Genomic DNA, 19,354 nt, shown 5'->3' on the forward strand with positions numbered 1-19,354 from the left:
GTATTAAACAGACTCAATCAGTCTCAAAATAATCTGCATGAAATTTGAAAAAAATGATTATCAATTAGGACTTTCTTAGCATGATTTCTTTTAAACTGACAGATTCAGGCAAAATGTGACCACAATATTTGTTCTCATCATTTAAAGGGTGTGAAGACTCGCGCACAAAGACACGTCTCATGTCGGTAATCTGACCTAGTTTCGAATGAGGTGTAACAGAAGTTTTAGACAACACCATCGATCCCAGAAAATACACACTCAGCTTGCTACCGTCTGTAATTAAACACTAGTGTACAGTCAATACATACAGCTACGGTCAATACCCACAACACGGTGTACATAGCAGCCATGGACATCTCAGGTCTAGATAAAAGAGATAACAAGGTATCACGTTTCATTACTGTCTGCATTTTGTAGCGACAAGAAGAAAACTTCACTTGCAAGCAACGGAAAGTTAATTTTTTTCAAAGCGCGGAACGCGGTTTGGGGCGAGTCTTCAATGCCAAATGGAGCGACCAGTAGACAGAGATTAATCAAAATATGCTTTTCAAGAGGTTGGAGAGGTCGGGGTGGGTTGGGAGTCTAAATTAAATATTATTTATAAAGAGATATTCATTGTAGAGATGTTACCATGGAAACACAAATTACCATATTGTTTTTTAAATACTTACAACTTTCCAATGTTAATTTGCAGTTTTGTTTGTCGAATGGGAAAAGTTTCAAGTCCATGGAACAGCTTGCAGTCATAGTAAGTCTAAAAGTAACGAAAGACAAAAAAAAAAAAAAACTTGGTTAAGTCTTTGATAATGTTACTCAATGAAACTTTGAATCAATAATGAGGGATAAATTCGGCTAATGATCCGTCATTCTACATTCGCATATTTCGTTTTCAAAAACTTTCTTTAAAATGAGCTAAAATTAGTTTGATTTATTAATATGCGTAATTTTTGTGCTCAATGTATAACAGACAATTAATAAGCTTTATAAATCAAATTGTAAACACACAAAATTCAATCTAATAGATGTGATGTTATTCATTTCAGAGGAATATATATGTACTTTCGTACCGTATTATGCTAATTTCTTTTCTGTTATTTCTGACTTAAGCGACACATGAACCCAACCATTCACTTATCGTTGGCCTATCATGCATAACGTGCTCGTACAAGCTTTTCATCTAGGGAGGGGTTAGTGGGAATTTTGTCTAAGTGGGGAGGGGGGTGTTCCCTCTCCTTTGAGATATTAGTTATAAGGAAACATGACTTACCTTGTACTGTAAAGAAGTTTTCCGTCTCTGGAGATTCTTAAGAGAGAATTCTTTGAAGTTATTTCGTGGTATTTAGCTGCTTTCTCATTGATGAAGTAAGTATCAGGGACCCAGAGCCGGCTACTCATTTCTGACGTCAGATATAGCACAACGTCTTGATTGAAAGTTAGTCGGGGGTCGAGCCATTCTTGCCTGAAGTACATATCCATGGTATATTCCTAACCGATGAATAAAAACTCACTGTTATTTGGTGGTAAGGTACGGTCTGTTTTCGGCTGGAAAAGTCTGGTCTGGCATGGTGTGGTTGGTATTATATGGTATGGTTTGATTGGAATGATATACATGTTCTGTTCAGGTGTGTTCTGGACAGGTGTGGTCTTATATGGTACGGTTTGGAATGGTTTGGTCTGGTCTCGTCAGTTCTGGCGTGGTCAGGAATGGTCTGGTCAGATCTGGTCTTGCATGGTTTGGTATGGTATGGTTTGGTTTGGTATGGTATGGTCTGGTCTGATCTGGTCTGGTCTGATTTGGTCTGATCTGGTCAGGTCTCTCGTGGCCAGGTCTGGTCTGGTATTTTATGGTACGGAATGGTATGCCTTGTTTTGTATCGTCTCGTCACGTCTGGTATAGTGCTGTCTTATTGTTTGGTATGGTATGTTATGGTATGGTATGATCTGGTTTGGTCTGGTCTGGTCTCGTCAGGTCTGGCGTGGTCAGGTCAGGTCTGCTCTGGTGTTATATAATTTGGTGGTTTGGAATGGTATGGTATTGTATTGTATTGTATTGAATAGTATGGTGTGGCATTGTCTGGTATGCTATGGCATAGTTGTTTGTACTTTGATCATAAGCTGTAAAAACCACATATCTTGCTCTGTATGTCGATTACATACAATTCCAACGTGTGGTCATTAACTGATAGAATAATTTAATATTTTGAAAATATACGAAAAACACCCATCGAAAGTAATGTATGTCCGAATTTTGACATCAGTATTAAATATATTTTAATAACAAAAACGATCCAAATTACCAGTAACGCTCTTCCTGTAAAATGATAAATCAAGCTAAAAAAAGAAGCTTCTTACTGTATTAAGACACCCTCAACGTGAAATGTGTTCCTTTGCAGAATGTATTTTAGACGCACCCCTCCCCCCCCCCCTATCTCCGTCTCCGCCATCCCTCTCACTTAATTAGATACACGTCGAAATAATTTGGTCTGTCCAATTAAGAAGCCTCAATCACGAGAATAATCCAATAAATTGGCACAAAATGGAAAGCTCATATTTTACCATTTTTGATTCGGTGATCGGACCAAAACTGTAAATCAGCATACTGACATCAATGTCAATTGATTGACCTGAAATGAAGATAAAAAATATGTCATTTTATTAATTATATTATTTATTAAAATATGTAAAGATTCGCATAGATTTTAACGATAGTTGAAGAAATCCCTTTCCCCTTGTAGGTCACCAATTTTACTAGCCATTTAACATTTCGACACAAAGACAATTGTAATATTAGTTTTAATGGGGAGGGGGGGGGGGTTACGTGCCCAGCCACTGTAGAAATCTTCAAAAGTTCCCCTTTATTATAAATTAGAAGTGCCCTATCTTGATAATATAAAGTACACTTTTTCAACTTTTGTAAAAAAAAATGGCCCTTTAGTTATGCAAAACAAATGACCTTTTCTTGAGAAAGAAACAAAAATGATATTATAAAGTGGCCTTTTGCAGACAAATTGAAAAGAGAAATCGTAATTTAAAATGATCTATTGTTGAAAAGCATTCAAATACTGGAATTTTTGGTACAGAATGCACACACGGTTATATATTGTCTGGACGTTTCGACTTCGATTTCGCGGTTATTATTTATCCTCAAATCAAAGTCGCTTGTCCCAACAAGGTGTCCTTCGACGTTTGTGTTGTGATCCCTGAATGGGGCCCTCCTCCGCCGCCTCCACTAACTTAGAGGTGATGGACTGAAGAATATATGATATCTCTTTCACCAAGATATGAATGAAGCCCCCTTGATAAAAAAAAAATAAGCTAGGTATGTAGATTTTGAAGAAAGAATGATAAGCACCTCCTTGAGATATCTACAGCTATATTGAAGTATATTGAAGAGATGATTATATCGGGGACGGAAGTGGGTCAGCTGTGTGCGATAGGATGCTATATAATTACGGTCATGCATGACACATTAATTATATACTAAGCTGTAGTGTATATACATACGTACCTCCATAATTAGGTCGCAATCGCTTATCGTAGCCTTCCAGAAGGGAATCCAGCAGTATGGTCACATTTTCTGCTGGTACTCTGGTAAATATAACAAGAATCATTTATAATTTAACTTGGCATTGATATATATATATATATATATATATATATCATTGGATATTTTATATATTTATATGGATCATAATATAATATATTGCAATGGATATATAATACATGGATCATATTATATTGGATATATGATATATGGATCATAATCAAATATATTGGATATATAATATATGGATCATAATCAAATATATTGGATATATAATATATGGATCATAATCATATATATTGGATATATAATATATGGATCATATTATATTGGATATATGATATATGGATCATAATATAATATATTGGATAATTAATATATGGATCATATTTTATTGGATATTTGATATATTGATAATAATATAATATATTGGATATATAATATATGGATCATAATATAATATATTGGATATATTATATATGGATCATTGGAATATATGGATAAATTATAGCATCACAGCGAGTATGACTCATGTGCAGAGTGTCTGTATGGGGCCCAAAACTAAGAATAATAAAAAAAAATGCATAAGCATAAGTTCAGGTCATGTGACCGGAGAATATATGTCCAACTGCAAACTTTTGGAGAGCGTTAATGACACTGTGGTAATGGGGGGGGGGGGACTGCCACTGTTGCTATTAGGATATCTAGGGAAATTTTTCCTGCTTTGTTGTATTTTGTCCTAACTATATTTGGAGTCATATTGCATGAAAACTGATAAAAAAAGACGTAAAATTGTATATAAATTTCATACGGTTCGTCTGGGTCAGTTAATCTGAGTAGTAAGTCAGGTCTGTCTATTATATGCAAATTAGCCTAAGACTGTAAAGGGGAAAAAACATTTCTCTGTTATACCTGCATTATACTAGCAAAAACGCCATGTTTTCTTTCTTTGTTTTCGTAAGTAAAAACTGGCTCGAGGTCTTATCATGTTTTTGACATAAAAATGCAAGAAACTTACAACATAGGGTTCCATATATTCTCATATTCACATATTCTTCTTTAAGGCCTTAGTCTGTGGGAAATTAATAAGACGCAGTATGCGTATATGCTCCCACACGATAGTCTCCAGACAGTCGTTTTGATTGTACTGGTACACCGTCCTGACAATACAGTATTTGCCCCAAGTGTGTTTTCATGGCCGAAGAGACGTGACATACCAAAATGTGTGATTTAGCTACTTTAAGTTGTCTCATATCACAGCATATCGCTCTAAGGTGGACGATCATCAAAAAACACACAATATGACAATTTTGACGACAGTTGGACAGCACGCTGACGTGTTTATAGATAGAAGTGTTTAACATAGGTCTCTTGCCGCAGTTAAAGCCATTGTATCGTATAATGTATCCTCCCAGGCCCTCCATTATACATGATACTGAGACATTTATTTCGATATATCACAGGTTTAAGTCGCTATTGAGGGTATGGGCGGAGGGGGGGGGGGGGGGCTATTGTCTTGAAATTCCATGCAATTTATTGACTTTAAATGTCGATCGACGCATTTGCAATAATATATATATATTATATTATATATATATATATATATATATATATATATATATATATATATATATATATGCTAAAAATTGAGTACATGGGAACTACACAATTTTGTGTAATATTTGATATCCTGAACACATGCCTCTATATACCTAAATCCTTTGAGAGAGCCTCGTCTGTGATGCAAGGAAATGCTAGCTCGATCGCTGAATTTTGTATGAAGGAAGCTTTATAATTTATGTAGCCTGAGACATTTGCGTTCGTTTTGCAAAAGGCTATAGTGCAGCCTAGGGACTTTCAATATGCGTGTGCCAACACGATTCTTTTATTCACTGAGGCTTCTTTTCGACATTTTAAGCTAACTGTTGAGTTAAGTCGTTTAAAAAAAAAGATTGTCGTTGTCAAAAGTGTTCATATGTGATAATGTATCATGTTACCATACGTGAAGAAGAAAAAAAAAAGTTTGTATCTGATCAAATACAATGCACATATTGTTTTGACTTGTATATGTATGTGTCGTACGCCGGGTAGCCTCTATTCATTTCACCGTATTTTACTAAGTTAACTTTGCTTCCGTAGACTGTACATTTTAGGACCATCACCCGAGATGCCTCTTTTACAGCCGCAATGACGTTGCAGGCATAAGTGTCACACATGCAGTTTTTTTTTTCAATTCCCCGAGAAAATATCCATTATTCCTTCGATGTTGTTATGATCGGCCCACGTGAATAATTTCCATGTTAAATTCGACATGGGAATACCTATTTTTATACGAAACATATCATACTCGATTTAGCTATCGTTGGGGTCAGAGAGGTTTCCGATTGGTTCAAAAGAACTCGCTTTCATATATATTCGCATCTTAAGTGGTGCGAGGACCTTAAAAGGGGTGAGACTTCGATATAGAATGGCTCATGTTTCAGTTTAAAATATAAATAAAAAAACAGTTGTCGAGAGGAAGGAGAATAGATGATATCGCAACACAAACTTGTTACAATGTAGAGTAGTGGGATAACCGTAATATTAGGAGTCACGAGCGCGTCTAACATGACGTTATCTCGTCACGAAATCATGACAATACTTATAATTCCCCTGTGTCAGTTGGTTTAATTAACGGTCGACCATGAAGTCATGAAGTCTAGAAATACTACGCGAATATCGTAGAAACCATATACACACATATAGTCTGTACGATGGATGTATTGCTCTGCGCAAAGAATACTCGATCGGAGCAAAGCCCTTGATCAATGTCATTCGAGTTGTCGAGTAATCGCTTTCAACAACAAAAATTAGGCTATATCACATCCACTTTGAGGTGACTTTGATATATTCAGGCAACTTTCTTTTGACCCCTGCATGGTTTTATCCACTCGCACCTGCCCTCACACTCCATAAGCACAATTATTGTCCCTTAAACCACATACGGGCTTAATTACGACACAATAATGAACTAAAGGAGAGGGTGTTTTTCCGTGGAGGGGCGACATGACCACCGTTAGCCTGGAAAAACAATGACATTTTAAAGAATTTATATCGGATATGTTCAAGATGATGACAACAGGTTCTTGTTCATAGTATCAGATCATTTGAAAATAATAGACACACCAATTGTTATAACTTTGTTATGATCACGTGACAGCAGTCCTTACTTTAAAGTTGGGGGGGGGGAATATCAGTAGAGGAATAGGGTAAATTAAATTTAACCGTAGCTGCATGCATGTTGGTAATTCGGCCTGCAGTCTTTCGTTTGTGCTACAGGCAATACTATTCGTTTGATGGCTGAGTTGAAGGATTTATTATAAAAAATTCTGAGTATTCATCAATTAATCAAACAGATGCACATTAAATCATATATATATATATATATATATATATATATATATATATATATATATATATATATATACGTACATACATAAATATAAATATATATATACATACTTAAATATACATATATATACGTACACAAATATTCTTTTCAATATATACATATATAAACATACATAAATATAGACACATCTACAATAGTTCTTATTTTCTACCATATATTATAGGCTACAATCCTCAATTGATGAAGGATAAATTCCCCTTTACTTGACACCTGTCAGTGAAAATTGACAAGTTCACCTCCGGAATTGCAATTAAATGGAATTATGGAATGAAAAATTAATTAGCATAGTTTTGAGTATAGTGACGTTGATTTTTGGAACATAAATCAACAGATATCTCGTTGCGAGACAAACACGAACCGACTGAATAATTTTTTTCGTGGAGAGCAATTTCATAACAAACATGAATTAAATTCTCAGACAATTCTCTCCAGGAGTTTTGCATTATGAACATATCAAGCAATATTCATCCGTCTGCAACCATAAACGCTTATGTATACAGACAACATAACCTTCAATACTTCTGTATACGACATTCAGATATCGTACAATATTTAAATATTTGCTTTTATGGACACTTCATACTCTCGCGTTTGTTAGATTTCCCTAAAGTTCCTCTCGTTAGTCTGAGAAGTTTGAGCATTTGTTTAAAATAAAAATATCAATTTACCTAAAGAGTACAGATTGGATGTAGCGGAGAATGTGGTGTGTATTTTGTGAGGGGGGTGGGGTTGGGGTTGGGAGGGGTAAAGGTAACCTCTGTTCTGGTTTTCTTTTCCGATTCTAAACATTCTTTTCTATCGGTGAGAGATTTAACCTGGTCTTATGTTATTCAATGGGTTACCAAGGTTACTCATAATCAATATTCCCTTTGTTAAGTATTAATGGTATAAGTGTTACAATTACATGTAAGGGACAATGAAGACCATTTATTGAACTAAGTTTAAGTGGTATTGTTTTCAAAAACAGACCTCCCTACGAGAGAAAGAAGGATGACAAGTTAATGGAATGCCCGCGAAGCGGCTTATTGATTACCACGACCCTACCAAAAGGTGGGACACACTAAGCAAGATTAAAAATAGATCCATTGATTACTTTATGGTTAAGAGTGTCAAAGATGTTTTTTAAGAACGATATACATTATCATACTGTGAAATAAATTAAGTTTATTCCTAACGGCTTAATACATACCAGTATGTAAGTTATATGAATTATTTAGCCAATGATAGAAGTTTGATTTATTTGAGTCATAAAGAGAGAAATTTGTCTTAAATCACTGCCATGGCGATGTTGGTTATCATTTTTTTGTACTGACAATATCAACAGTTCTTTAACTTTTATCTAAAACAAATAATATTAATACTTCTGCAAAAGGTTGTCCCACGTGGGTGCTTTGTGTTACCCTTGTCATTTAGCTCACTAAATTGATTTTAGCCAAATCGGAGGGAAAAGGGGGGGGGGGGGTGAAATGACAGATAGCACCCCCTTGCACCATTTTCAATAAAAATTGAAAATAGAATGAGGACAGTCTCTCACCTGGCCTTACATCGTTGACTTACGTCATAAATATATGGATTAAAGAATATTTAATATCATAGAAGATACAGAATATAACCTCAGAATTGCAGATAACAAAAGCTTATTGTTAAATATTTCACACGTTTTTAAGTTACGGATAATAATAGGCAAAGTGACTAAGTTAAGAGTACAAAGTTTTCATGTTTAAAAAAAACTCACTAGTGTAACGAAAGAAAAAATGAGGAAATCAAAATACTTACATTGTAGTCGATTCTCCACTAATTTCCCCACAGTAATGAAAGATAATAAGGCATTGTATGAGGAACACGAACGGGATAGTTCCTTTCATTGTGTCAATCGCAGATATTTGCTTTTTATGGCTCAAGTTGCTCAAACGAGTCCACCGGTGATACTGAGAGGTGCATCCCCGATCACAAAGAGGGGGTCATAGTTTCGTTTCGTCCAGTACCTCTTAATGATCGATCGTCAACATCGTCCACTGGGCCGCATTTTCTAATCGATGGACTAACAACGAGGTCTAAATAGTAAATAAAAGTCAGTGAACTTTTTTCAAGAGAAGCAAATCGATAAAATTACTTCAGAGAATGTCAGTTACATGGTGATTGTAGTCCTTTCGTAGTACCATGTACGAGTCACGTTATATGATAAATAGTATATCGCTGGTTCATACATGCATGCATGAATCAAACTTTGTTTCCAAAATTCAGGAATATGGTTCTATTGCTTTATAAATTTCACTTCGCTACGGTTCAGTTCTCCACGGTAGCACTAAGTAGCACATACTGTTATGGATGTTCTCGACCGAGTCATCAATGCCTCCGTACGTGTTTATTCCGCCTGACATATATATAGAGTTTCCCTTGATCTTGCAAATTAAATTCTACTACACGAGATGTGATATAGGATTGAAACTTGCACTGCTAAAAGTTCATGTCTGTATGTGTGTATATATATATGTATGTGTGTAAGTGTGTGTCAAAAGACACTGTTTACTTTCGAAAAACAGCGAGGGAATATGTTCCCTGCAATGACGCCTGCATAGCTGCACATATAGAGTAGACATAATTACTGGTAGTAAGTATATTATCTCGGTTCCATGCATAGTAAGGGTAACATAATAATTCAATTTCTGATTTCAGCTGGTATACAATACCGGTACATCTCAGGAAATTTAGTTGAAAGGGCCATCGAGAAGGGTATTACAATTAGTGTTTCGTAAAGAAGATGCGAAAGGCCGTCTTCGATTGGCCAGTTGTTCTTTTAGAACCCGTATCACTTGGAAACACCCGAAAAGTGCTTAAAACTTTCACTGGCTGTGAAAGCTAAGTAACTTTCTGTAACTCTCGACATAAAATGTTTATTTGCGTGTTCGTGTGTGTCTGTTGACGAGGACTTTTGCGCACATTTTGTAATTAGTGTTTAGCCTAATACTGATATAGGGCGGTAGTACCGAACTAAATGTCAATCTTCTTCACCAGGCTATGAGGAATGAAGTAATAATAGCACAATCTTATTATATATCAGTAGAAGATTTACATTTAAAGCTGGGGAAATGGATGGATATGAAAATTATAACCATAAATAGAAACTAGTCTTGAGAGCTTATTAAATACCGTGCATCCGTTTTCTAGAACAAAAAATGCATTGAATCAGTAAATTTATTTCAGTTGTTATAAAAAAAAATTAAAAAATCATAACGCTTTCAGCTTTTGAAACTATAGAGTGGGCAAACTTGAACGAATTATGCTTACTTTTTCAAGACGGCATATGAAATGAAGTAGAGATAATTACAAACTTCTGCTGTGCTAACGGATATATATATATATATATATATATATATATATATATATATATATATATATAAACATATATATTTATATATATATATTTATATATATATATATATATATATATATACATATATATATATATATATATATATATATATATATATATATGTATATACATATATATAGATATAATGTGAGTGTTGTTATATGATAGTCTACCAACATCGAAATATAATTTCCTCCATTAAAGTATATAAGTCTGGTATGATCCTTTAAGTATCTTGTTTGGTGATCACGTTATTTCGTCTGTTTTGACTTTCGTGTATTTTTTCCTTATTTATGAACTAAACGATGAATGTTAATGTTATAATTGTAATAATTGTAATAACCCTGTTAACGAGCGCTCATCTAATATACACAACGGAGTACAGCTAAGGATGTACTCCACAACTAAGCTAGCCATAGCACACCTGCCCGTCGCGTACATTAGCAAAGCAGAGGTATTTGTAACATTATAAGCATGAATAATTTATAGGAGAAAAATAGAAGTTCCATCTTGGGTTTCAAGTTTATGACAAATTCTTTGAAGGATATTTTAGATCAATAATATATAATGGCTGATCAAAAAAACCATGCAGCTGCAATTCCCAAGGTGACCAAATGAAATGATATTAATTTCTCGCTTTATAATCAAGTAATATGTCCTTCGAGATGGTATGATTTAAAAGAATGGAAGCAAAATATGTGCAGCAAAATAGATTTAACTGTATAATGCACCGTTGGGAAATTTGTCAAGTAAGGTACGGATTAAAAGTTAAAAAGGAATAACATAAACTGATTTTTTTTGACATCCATTTTAGCACATTATGGAATGCTCATTGAAATGTATCGCCTGTAATACTTCTGTACGTTGCACAGGCCTAAGTGCAGCTCTATAGATCCAACAAATAGCAAACACTTAAGTGATCTTAACAGTATAATAATCTCTTTATTGAACTTTGTGAGGAGTGGCTGCAATAACCTCATTTTTCAAGAGAGCAGGGGTGGGGGAGGGGAGGGGAGGGGAGGGGAGGGGATGGTAAATTGTATGGAGAAGTGAGCATTTAACTGGAAGATACATCAGACGGAGAAGCCATGTAGGGGTACCAAAGACTTTCAGTTGGTACCCCCCCTACCCTGGCCTTCCCTACTCCCCCACTCTCAGCAAGGATATATACACGTACAAGCTAGGATCCTAGTGTTCCCGTTTGCTAATGAAGTCATAGTACCAAACCAGCAATAGTTGAAAGACCTGCCAATGCACTATAATTAATATCCAGAATTAATACTTCCCTATACGTGAACTGTCCCAAACAACTTTCTTTAATAATGTAACTGTCAAGCGGCACTAAACAAAGGCGCTTATCGGGAGTGTTAGATGTATCTAGCAGATACCATGCGTCGGAGCCAAGGTCCTTCAAGATGAAAGAGATTGAAGCAAAACGAGTTGTAACGCGACTAGATGATATGATGTCATCGTTATGTTGGGAATGCCCCTCTGGGAGCCGCAGGCACCCGTTTTTCGGGGGTCGTCTCCTGTTTTTCGGGCCGTTTTCGGAAGCCTTCGTTTTAGCCTGTAAGAGTAATATATAGGTATCCATAAGACTATACTTGTTAAATTATATATATATAGGCCTAGGCCTATTTATATAATTATAAAAGTGTACGTAAAATCAATAGTATACAATAATAGTATAGGTAAATACAAATCAATAAAAATAAACACAAACACATAGACTGCATGTTTAACGGAGAAGAATAGCCTGCTCTTTCTGGAATATTTGGTGGCCCTAAAATGAGCCGTTGAATTCGTCGCTTGTTGGTGGTTCGGTACGTCAGGTAGGAGGCTAATCTTAGCAGAAATCCATGCAGGTTTTGCACGTTGGAGAACCTTTGCGAAACGTGCTGATTAAATGGGTCTGGGACCGTTCCTCGCACCCTCGCCTTCCGCTCCTCCTCGTCTGTCGGCCACTCCACCTTCTCCTAATCATGAACGTGGTTTATGACGTCCCACTTATATATATTGCACTAACCGCAGCAGCCTCTCAGGTCTAAACGGTACCCGGCAGGTTTCGGTGAAAAGTCTCTGTAACACTCTGTCCCAGTATGCGAGTTTTTACCAGGCGGCTCCGGCAGCCCTCCATGCTTTTGGGCGCTAGTCCAAACGTCCCAACCGGCCACAACGTGCTTGTGAGAATTTGAACATTTAAATCCACCAGACATTTTGACCCTCTAAAAGCAGAGAAATCAAGTGCATTTCCAACAGCGTCACCGGCTTTGATATATTATAAACGCACGCAGGCATGCCAAAAGAAAAAACAAAAGTTTCCAATAGGTATTTTGATTGCTTTCTATCTTCAATCTCTTTCATCTTGAATGACCTTGGGTCCGACGAAACGGCCCCCGAATAATAGACAACATGTATATGTGTAATTAAATAATTAATTAAACTCCTTGCTATATTAATGATAACAATATCGATGCGACCTCGTGTGAAAAACGGGTGCCCGCTTTAAAATATAATTAATAATAATTAAAAATAAATAAGAAATAAAAAAAGTTGTGGGATCAGATAACATTCCCGAAAAGAACCCCCGAAAACGGGGACTCCCGAAATGACGCCTGTGTTCGCCCGTTTAGACTCCCGAGGAGGGGGGGGGGTGAAGTGGCACGACATAGACTACTTTTTTTCACACCCGGAATCATAAATAGCTCTATTTATACCCCATACCCCAAACGTTGATCTATATAGTTATCCACAGAGAAGACAATCTCTATATATGTAATTGTAATGTCGACATGTGGTCTCAATTTCAAATATTCGTCGAAAATGTTCGGCAAAAATTCTCAAATCGAATTTGATTTTACCCGCTCTCTTGAAGGAATTAGGTGTACTTTTCACAATAGAGACATGTTATGGCGACCAAAGTGGTATTTACTATACTCCTGAATTAAGAACCAACTTTGAAAACTTTTTTTCCGCCTCTAATGAATCCAGTAAGTGGTGTAACTATTAATGTCTGAAAATTGTCATTTCCGGTATCTGAGAGGCACATGGCGAACAGTTTTCTTGCTTGCATTATTTTAGTGGTCCACTCAAATAGTGTCATAGTTGTCCCTGAAAAATTCAACCTTCCCTCTCTCGTCCCCACCCCCTTCCCACACACACCTATACTTTTGTGTATTACTTCCATATTAATATGTGCATTCAGTTCTCAGTTTAATGTTAATGTTGCAAAGTGGGTAGTAGCCTATTTTCCTAGTATTAAATTGTTAGTGATGAGCCCGAACATCCATAACCGTCATACCATGTTATTCTGGCATGTGGATCTATCGTTAGGGATACAGTTTTAAGTAAAATGAGGTGGAAATAACTTTTTTGTCATTAGGCTTTAGTCATATCGCATGAGAAAGGACAGCCGTAGCCAGTCTAGAGGCCTAGGCTAACTATATCCAGGGTCAAGTGAATAACAATAAAGCAGCTGATCAGACGACACTAGTAAAGTAATTAGATTCCTATGTTATTGCTTCTTCTATCGCTTCCTAAGAATTACCTGTGAAAATACAGTCCACTGACACATTTTAGACGATTTTGGCACCCAAATTCGGCACACGATATCACCATTTCGAGTGATTTATGTCAACTTTATCACTCTAGTTATGTCAAAGACGTAGTGTTTGTATTACGCGCCGGGACTTTCTTGCCGTACAAGCAAAGCGCCACTAGCCAGATGGTAGGCTTAAGTAAATGTCGCATGACGTCATTCTCTCTACTTCAATTTCCATGGTATATATATATATATATATATATATATATATATATATAGTTTGTTTCATTCACCCAAAAATCGGTATTATATATACAGATCAATATTTTTAATGTCACAATTAAACCTTGTAAAAAACAAACTTCGAAAACCTGACCAAAAAAAGTATCGCTTTGCGCAATGGTTTCGGAGGATATACACTTATGGACATTAGTTGAAAATTGGTCTTGACATGCTATCATTGTATAATTTGCATATTTATGACCCAATCAGAACGCTTTATTGTCATGTTTACAGACACAAAGGCATGCTGAGACCGCCATCCAAAGTGTTGTACTAACGTGACAGACAGAAGGTGGGACAGCCGTGATAGAAGGTGTGACAGCCGTGACTGAGGAAGGCCTTATGATATAGAAGTCAGGTAAGTCGTTGGAATGACTTTCTTAACTAACTTCTTAACTGACTACTAACTTACTTAGGTTATTACTTCATGTTGATGTTTATAATTTTAAGAAGATTTTTTGAGAATGTTGTCAGTATCCTTGACGATGATAATCACGTTGCCTAGCAACAGCGGGTTTTCTCAAGTCCTTTGACATATATTGTTTTCAGGAATATTTGCAGGTCAATGATGTTTTGCTTTCTGGTATTGTTGGGAAAGGATCACGTGACCCCTGCACTGAACCACTCAGTTTGAAGACTGTTAACAAGTAAAAGAATAAGAAGGTTGAATATAGTAAATAAAGAGCAGACCGCATTGTTTTTGTTTATAGCCTAATGTAGCAACCTCGATAGACGGTGTTCGCATTATAAAATACATTCCAAGACACTTGCGGATGACTTCGCTGTATCCTGAGTGTTTAATGACAATTCTTAATCAAGCCATAGAGGTATAGGAAATAAACACCAGAGATGTTCGTCGTGAACACCCGATACTCATAGCTGGTACAGTAACTACTGTTCATGTCCTGTAACACATGTATGTTAACGTGTTACGAACACATAGTAGTAATTACTGATGCACGGTTGTAGGACATGAACTATAGTTGCTGAATCAACTATTTAGTGCGAGTTCATTAATACGCGATTCTAAAATGAAATCGTATCTAGTAGTTTTATGCTATAAGTAGGCCTATGGATATAGCCGAACATGGCCTTTCTTCGTTCTCGACATGACGAATTGGCGTCATTTAAAGAGAGGTGTGAACTGGAATCAAGCGGTACCGTACCTCCTTTACTTCATCTCGTAGGCATTCTCATATTTATAGACTAATGGTCCAGTCGCGCAGTTCTTTGTCTTACATGGGAACAAGTTAACAGCTTTGAATTTGTTTAGTTACAGTGCCATCTGTAACATATGTTTACCGTTTTACGACCACAAATTAGTAATTACTGATGCACGGTTGTAGGAAATGAACAGTATAGTTGCTGTACCAGCTATGAGTATCGGCTGTCGTGAAACTAGAACATTCCTCGATGGATACCATGTACTTGCAATCATTCCGCTACATAACCTGTAATATCGTAACCAATACAGAATCATTTATTCCACTCTATACTGTTAGGCTGTATTAGCCTATACACGTCGACCAACACAGTAAAGCCTATTATATAGAAACACACAGTGATTCCAAACTGGTAAATTTCCACAACCTTTAACTATGAAAGTGTGTTGGTATGTCCCTCGTTGTAAATGCTGACACGGTAATAAGATAAACCCTCTCAGTACATCTCACCGACACAAACATATTGTGATGAAGCAAAACAAAAACCCAAGGATCATCATTTAACCTATGTAATAGATCAAATTATAAAAGACAACTCATTCTAATGGACAAGTGAAATCTGAAACTGTTTTGGTAGGTATCGTGGATTTTAATGACAGCATCGGTGACTTGAGCAAGTCTAAAGTTGACTCCGTCGCGTCATCATTTGTACTTAAAATGTGTCGATGTTTTTATTTTTCTCTATTGTTCATTATCCTTGGTATAGATATTTGGGTTTTGCCAAATTTTGTTTCCAAACTATAAAGCTCTTTGCGTTGTTTTTAAATTGACCACGTGGTTAATAAGATTCTTCTTGAAAACTCGACACAACGGAAAAACAAACGACAAGTAAACTGTTTCACCATCTATTGGTACTATGACATCACACATTGACAAAATGGCAGTCCATTGAGACAACTTTAATATCATGATATCGACCAAGATAGTTTCTTCATCTCGTGTCCAGCAGTTTCTTCATTGCAAACATCTCTATGATTTAAAGTAAAGGTAACGGCTGGGTTTGCGTCTATTAACACAACCTTTGCTGTGATCCTTGGACAGTTAAAGTTAATGGTCTGCTATATGGTATGCAGAGAACATGTAAAAACATTTCAAACTTTGGTATTGAGACAACGCTGATAAAATTGAGTTGTCAAACTAGGGACTTATGCACACACAAAAAATAGCTTATGGAATTGTTTAAACCATCAGACTATTTTTAATACAGTATTTTGATTTATTTGGGGGGGATGTCCCCACCGCCCCTCTCAAAATAAAATGATATTATCAACCCTTACACAATACAGTTCATCCGCTAATTGACTTCTCAAGGTTTTATGTTTATATTGTTCTAATAAGGATGCAATTGTCTTCTGGTATACATTAATAAGACTAAAAGCTATCTGGCAACATTTTGATTTTGTTGCACATCATAATTATATGATCTCTCTATTAACAGACAAGGTCCCGCCAAATTAAAAATAGTGTTCGGGTTTGTACACTAGTTTGTACACTAGTTTGTAAACCATTCAGTGTTTCGCTCTGTATGTGAGAAGTTACAGGCTACAAGATAATGATAAAACTGATTAGTGTTTCGCTCTACAATGAACAGTTATACGCTGGATGTGCAATGTAATGACAAAACTGACCAGTGTTTCACTCTACAATGAACAGTAATATGCTGCATGTGCAATGTAAAGATAAAACTGACCAGTGTTTCGCTCTACAATGAACAGTTATACGCTGCATAATGATAAAACTGATCAGTGTGTCGCTCTACAATGAACAGTAATATGCTACAATGTGATGATAAAACTGATCAGTTCTTCGCTCTTCAATGGACAGTAATATGCAACAATGTAATGATAAAACTGATCAGTGTTTCGCTCTGCAATGAACAGTAATATGCTATAATGTGATGATAAAACTGATCAGTTCTTCGCTCTTCAATGGACAGTAATATGCAACAATGTAATGATAAAACTGACCAGTGTTTCGCTCTACAATGAACAGTTATACGCTGCATAATGATAAAACTGATCAGTGTGTCGCTCTACAATGAACAGTAATATGCTACAATGTGATGATAAAACTGATCGGTGTTTCGCTCTGCAATGAACAGCTACATATACATGATGATAAAGCAATGCGATCACTGTCTGTGAGGACTTGCCGAAGCCGTGGCTTTCTCAGACTGATTAAATAAAATACCTTTGGTAGTTTAGGTGTAAAAATAAGAAATAAGCTTGTTTGACAACATTTTGACCAAACTAGATAAATGTCATACTGGTTACATTAACATGTATACATATTATACTGAATATCCGATAAACACTCAAACATCTGTATTTAGCTACAATAACAACGTTACTATTATATATTACTATTACGTTGTTGGTTTAGTTATACCTTTATGCTAAAGACTGATATACATTTGATCAAAACTATTTAGTTTTGCACAGCAATGTAAGTTCCAGACGCACATGATCTAACTGTCATACTGATCTGCGTAAAGGTGATTGGTTGCTTCTCTATATGACGTCACAAATCCATATACTATACACATATTACTAATAATGATGTGTCCAAAGGAATTGCTATTGTGAATTGCATTGAGCCAGTTTGATACTGGAGTTCGTTTTATTCGTTGTCTCCTTTTTTTTTCAAACAATCTCCTTACAATGTAAGAAATCAAACAGCGAGTATACTGCTATAATGTCCTCTGTTGAGGACTCATTAGTTAACGCCATCATCGGTAAAGTCATCTTCTTTGAAATAGTGGCCATAGTAAATGAGTTACGCAGATACACAGCAGCCTACGCTGTTGTTGATCGCTCTTAGTCCTGTAAGTGCAGTTTCTATTCCCTTTCTATAGTTTCGAATGCGCTCGTGGAAACGGCTGATGTATAACGCCGTCATGATCACGTGATTACAATCCCAATGTAAAGGATAGGTCTACTGGGGTGGGGGCTGAGAATGCATCGTGTTGTTCGATTCCCGTGGCTAGGCTCTACGCAGACACCATAGCCAGCTTCTTAGTACCACGGAGGGGGAACGGGTACACTATCTGCTCGTTTCGAAAAATTTGGCTCAACCTTCTTATATCTGTAAATAATCTCATCTTCCCAACCACCATCATAACTGCGCCATACACCACTGTGGACCATTTGGAACATAAAAAGTATTCCAATAAAACGAGTTGTAGCACAATTATGTGCATCTTTGTGTTTGCATGTCGAAGACGGGAAGACTTGGGATGCAATAAATTAGTTCTCTTGGTCTGCGGAGAGCCGAACTTCCCAATCGCTACATTTCGCGGAACTGGGCCATGTCTTCATTTGCTTCCCTTTTCTAATTCATCGCACCATATCGTCTCCGAAAATGGGAGGATCGCTGTATACCTGTACAATAGCAGTTGAATGATCGTTTCATTCCTGCTCGTATGAAAAACACTTTATCTTAGTCATTTCTACACATCTGTTTGACCATGTTCTCGCTTCAACAAATCTTTCTTCTCTCCTGGAAGACTCTACAGAAAACAAGTAAGGTAAAGAAATAAGAGGAGATATTGAATTAATTACAATTTTTTGGCAAGGCAAAATAACATTTATTTATGTATGGCAAAGAACATACTCTAACAACCCTCTGTTCTTTTGGGTGGGCCAATCGCATTGGTAATTGATCTAGTAGAAGACATCATGTCTTTCTTTTTAAATGACTTGTATTTAAGGAAAAACTGATGAATACTGGAAACTTATTTGGCAACAAACCATTCCAGAATGGATGACGTTTGTCGTGAGTAAGGTTTAGTTTTTGTAAAAATTTTCAGTTTGACAAAGCTGCCCAGTTATCTAGACACCAAGCCTGCTATACTCGAGGACAGATAGCTAAGACGTATCAGTAAATCACCACCAAGTCATATATGCATCTCCTGCAAACCTACATTAGAGATCTAAGCATT

General features: G+C 36.3%; 2 protein-coding genes and 1 long non-coding RNA gene across 4 annotated transcripts in view; 1 reads left to right on the forward strand and 2 right to left on the reverse strand.

Moving 5' to 3' along the window:
• The window catches only part of LOC139979943 (glycine receptor subunit alpha-2-like), a 20,395-nt gene extending 11,275 nt beyond the window's left edge, over positions 1–9,120 (reverse strand). The window contains exons 1-5 of the mRNA XM_071991200.1: positions 8,772–9,120; positions 3,509–3,588; positions 2,557–2,624; positions 1,268–1,485; positions 672–754 (exon numbers count right to left, since the gene is read on the reverse strand). Of these exons, the coding sequence (XP_071847301.1) occupies positions 672–754; positions 1,268–1,485; positions 2,557–2,624; positions 3,509–3,588; positions 8,772–8,860 (538 nt within the window). The 5' untranslated portion in view covers positions 8,861–9,120. The remainder of the gene's footprint in view (positions 1–671; positions 755–1,267; positions 1,486–2,556; positions 2,625–3,508; positions 3,589–8,771) is intronic.
• Positions 1–14,489, forward strand: part of LOC139979947 (uncharacterized) — a 111,842-nt gene extending 97,353 nt beyond the window's left edge. For both annotated transcript variants that reach the window (XR_011797408.1, XR_011797409.1), the window contains one exon: positions 14,426–14,489. This is a non-coding gene — a long non-coding RNA (uncharacterized lncRNA). The remainder of the gene's footprint in view (positions 1–14,425) is intronic.
• Positions 14,490–16,245: 1,756 nt separating this feature from the next.
• LOC139979900 (glutamate receptor 2-like) overlaps positions 16,246–19,354 on the reverse strand; it is a 36,058-nt gene continuing 32,949 nt past the window's right edge. Inside the window, exon 18 of the mRNA XM_071991111.1 lies at positions 16,246–18,922. Coding sequence (XP_071847212.1) covers positions 18,863–18,922 — 60 coding nt within the window. The 3' untranslated portion in view covers positions 16,246–18,862. The remainder of the gene's footprint in view (positions 18,923–19,354) is intronic.

This window comes from Apostichopus japonicus, chromosome 14 (genome assembly GCF_037975245.1).
Source record: "Apostichopus japonicus isolate 1M-3 chromosome 14, ASM3797524v1, whole genome shotgun sequence".
Classification (NCBI taxonomy): domain Eukaryota; kingdom Metazoa; phylum Echinodermata; class Holothuroidea; order Aspidochirotida; family Stichopodidae; genus Apostichopus; species Apostichopus japonicus.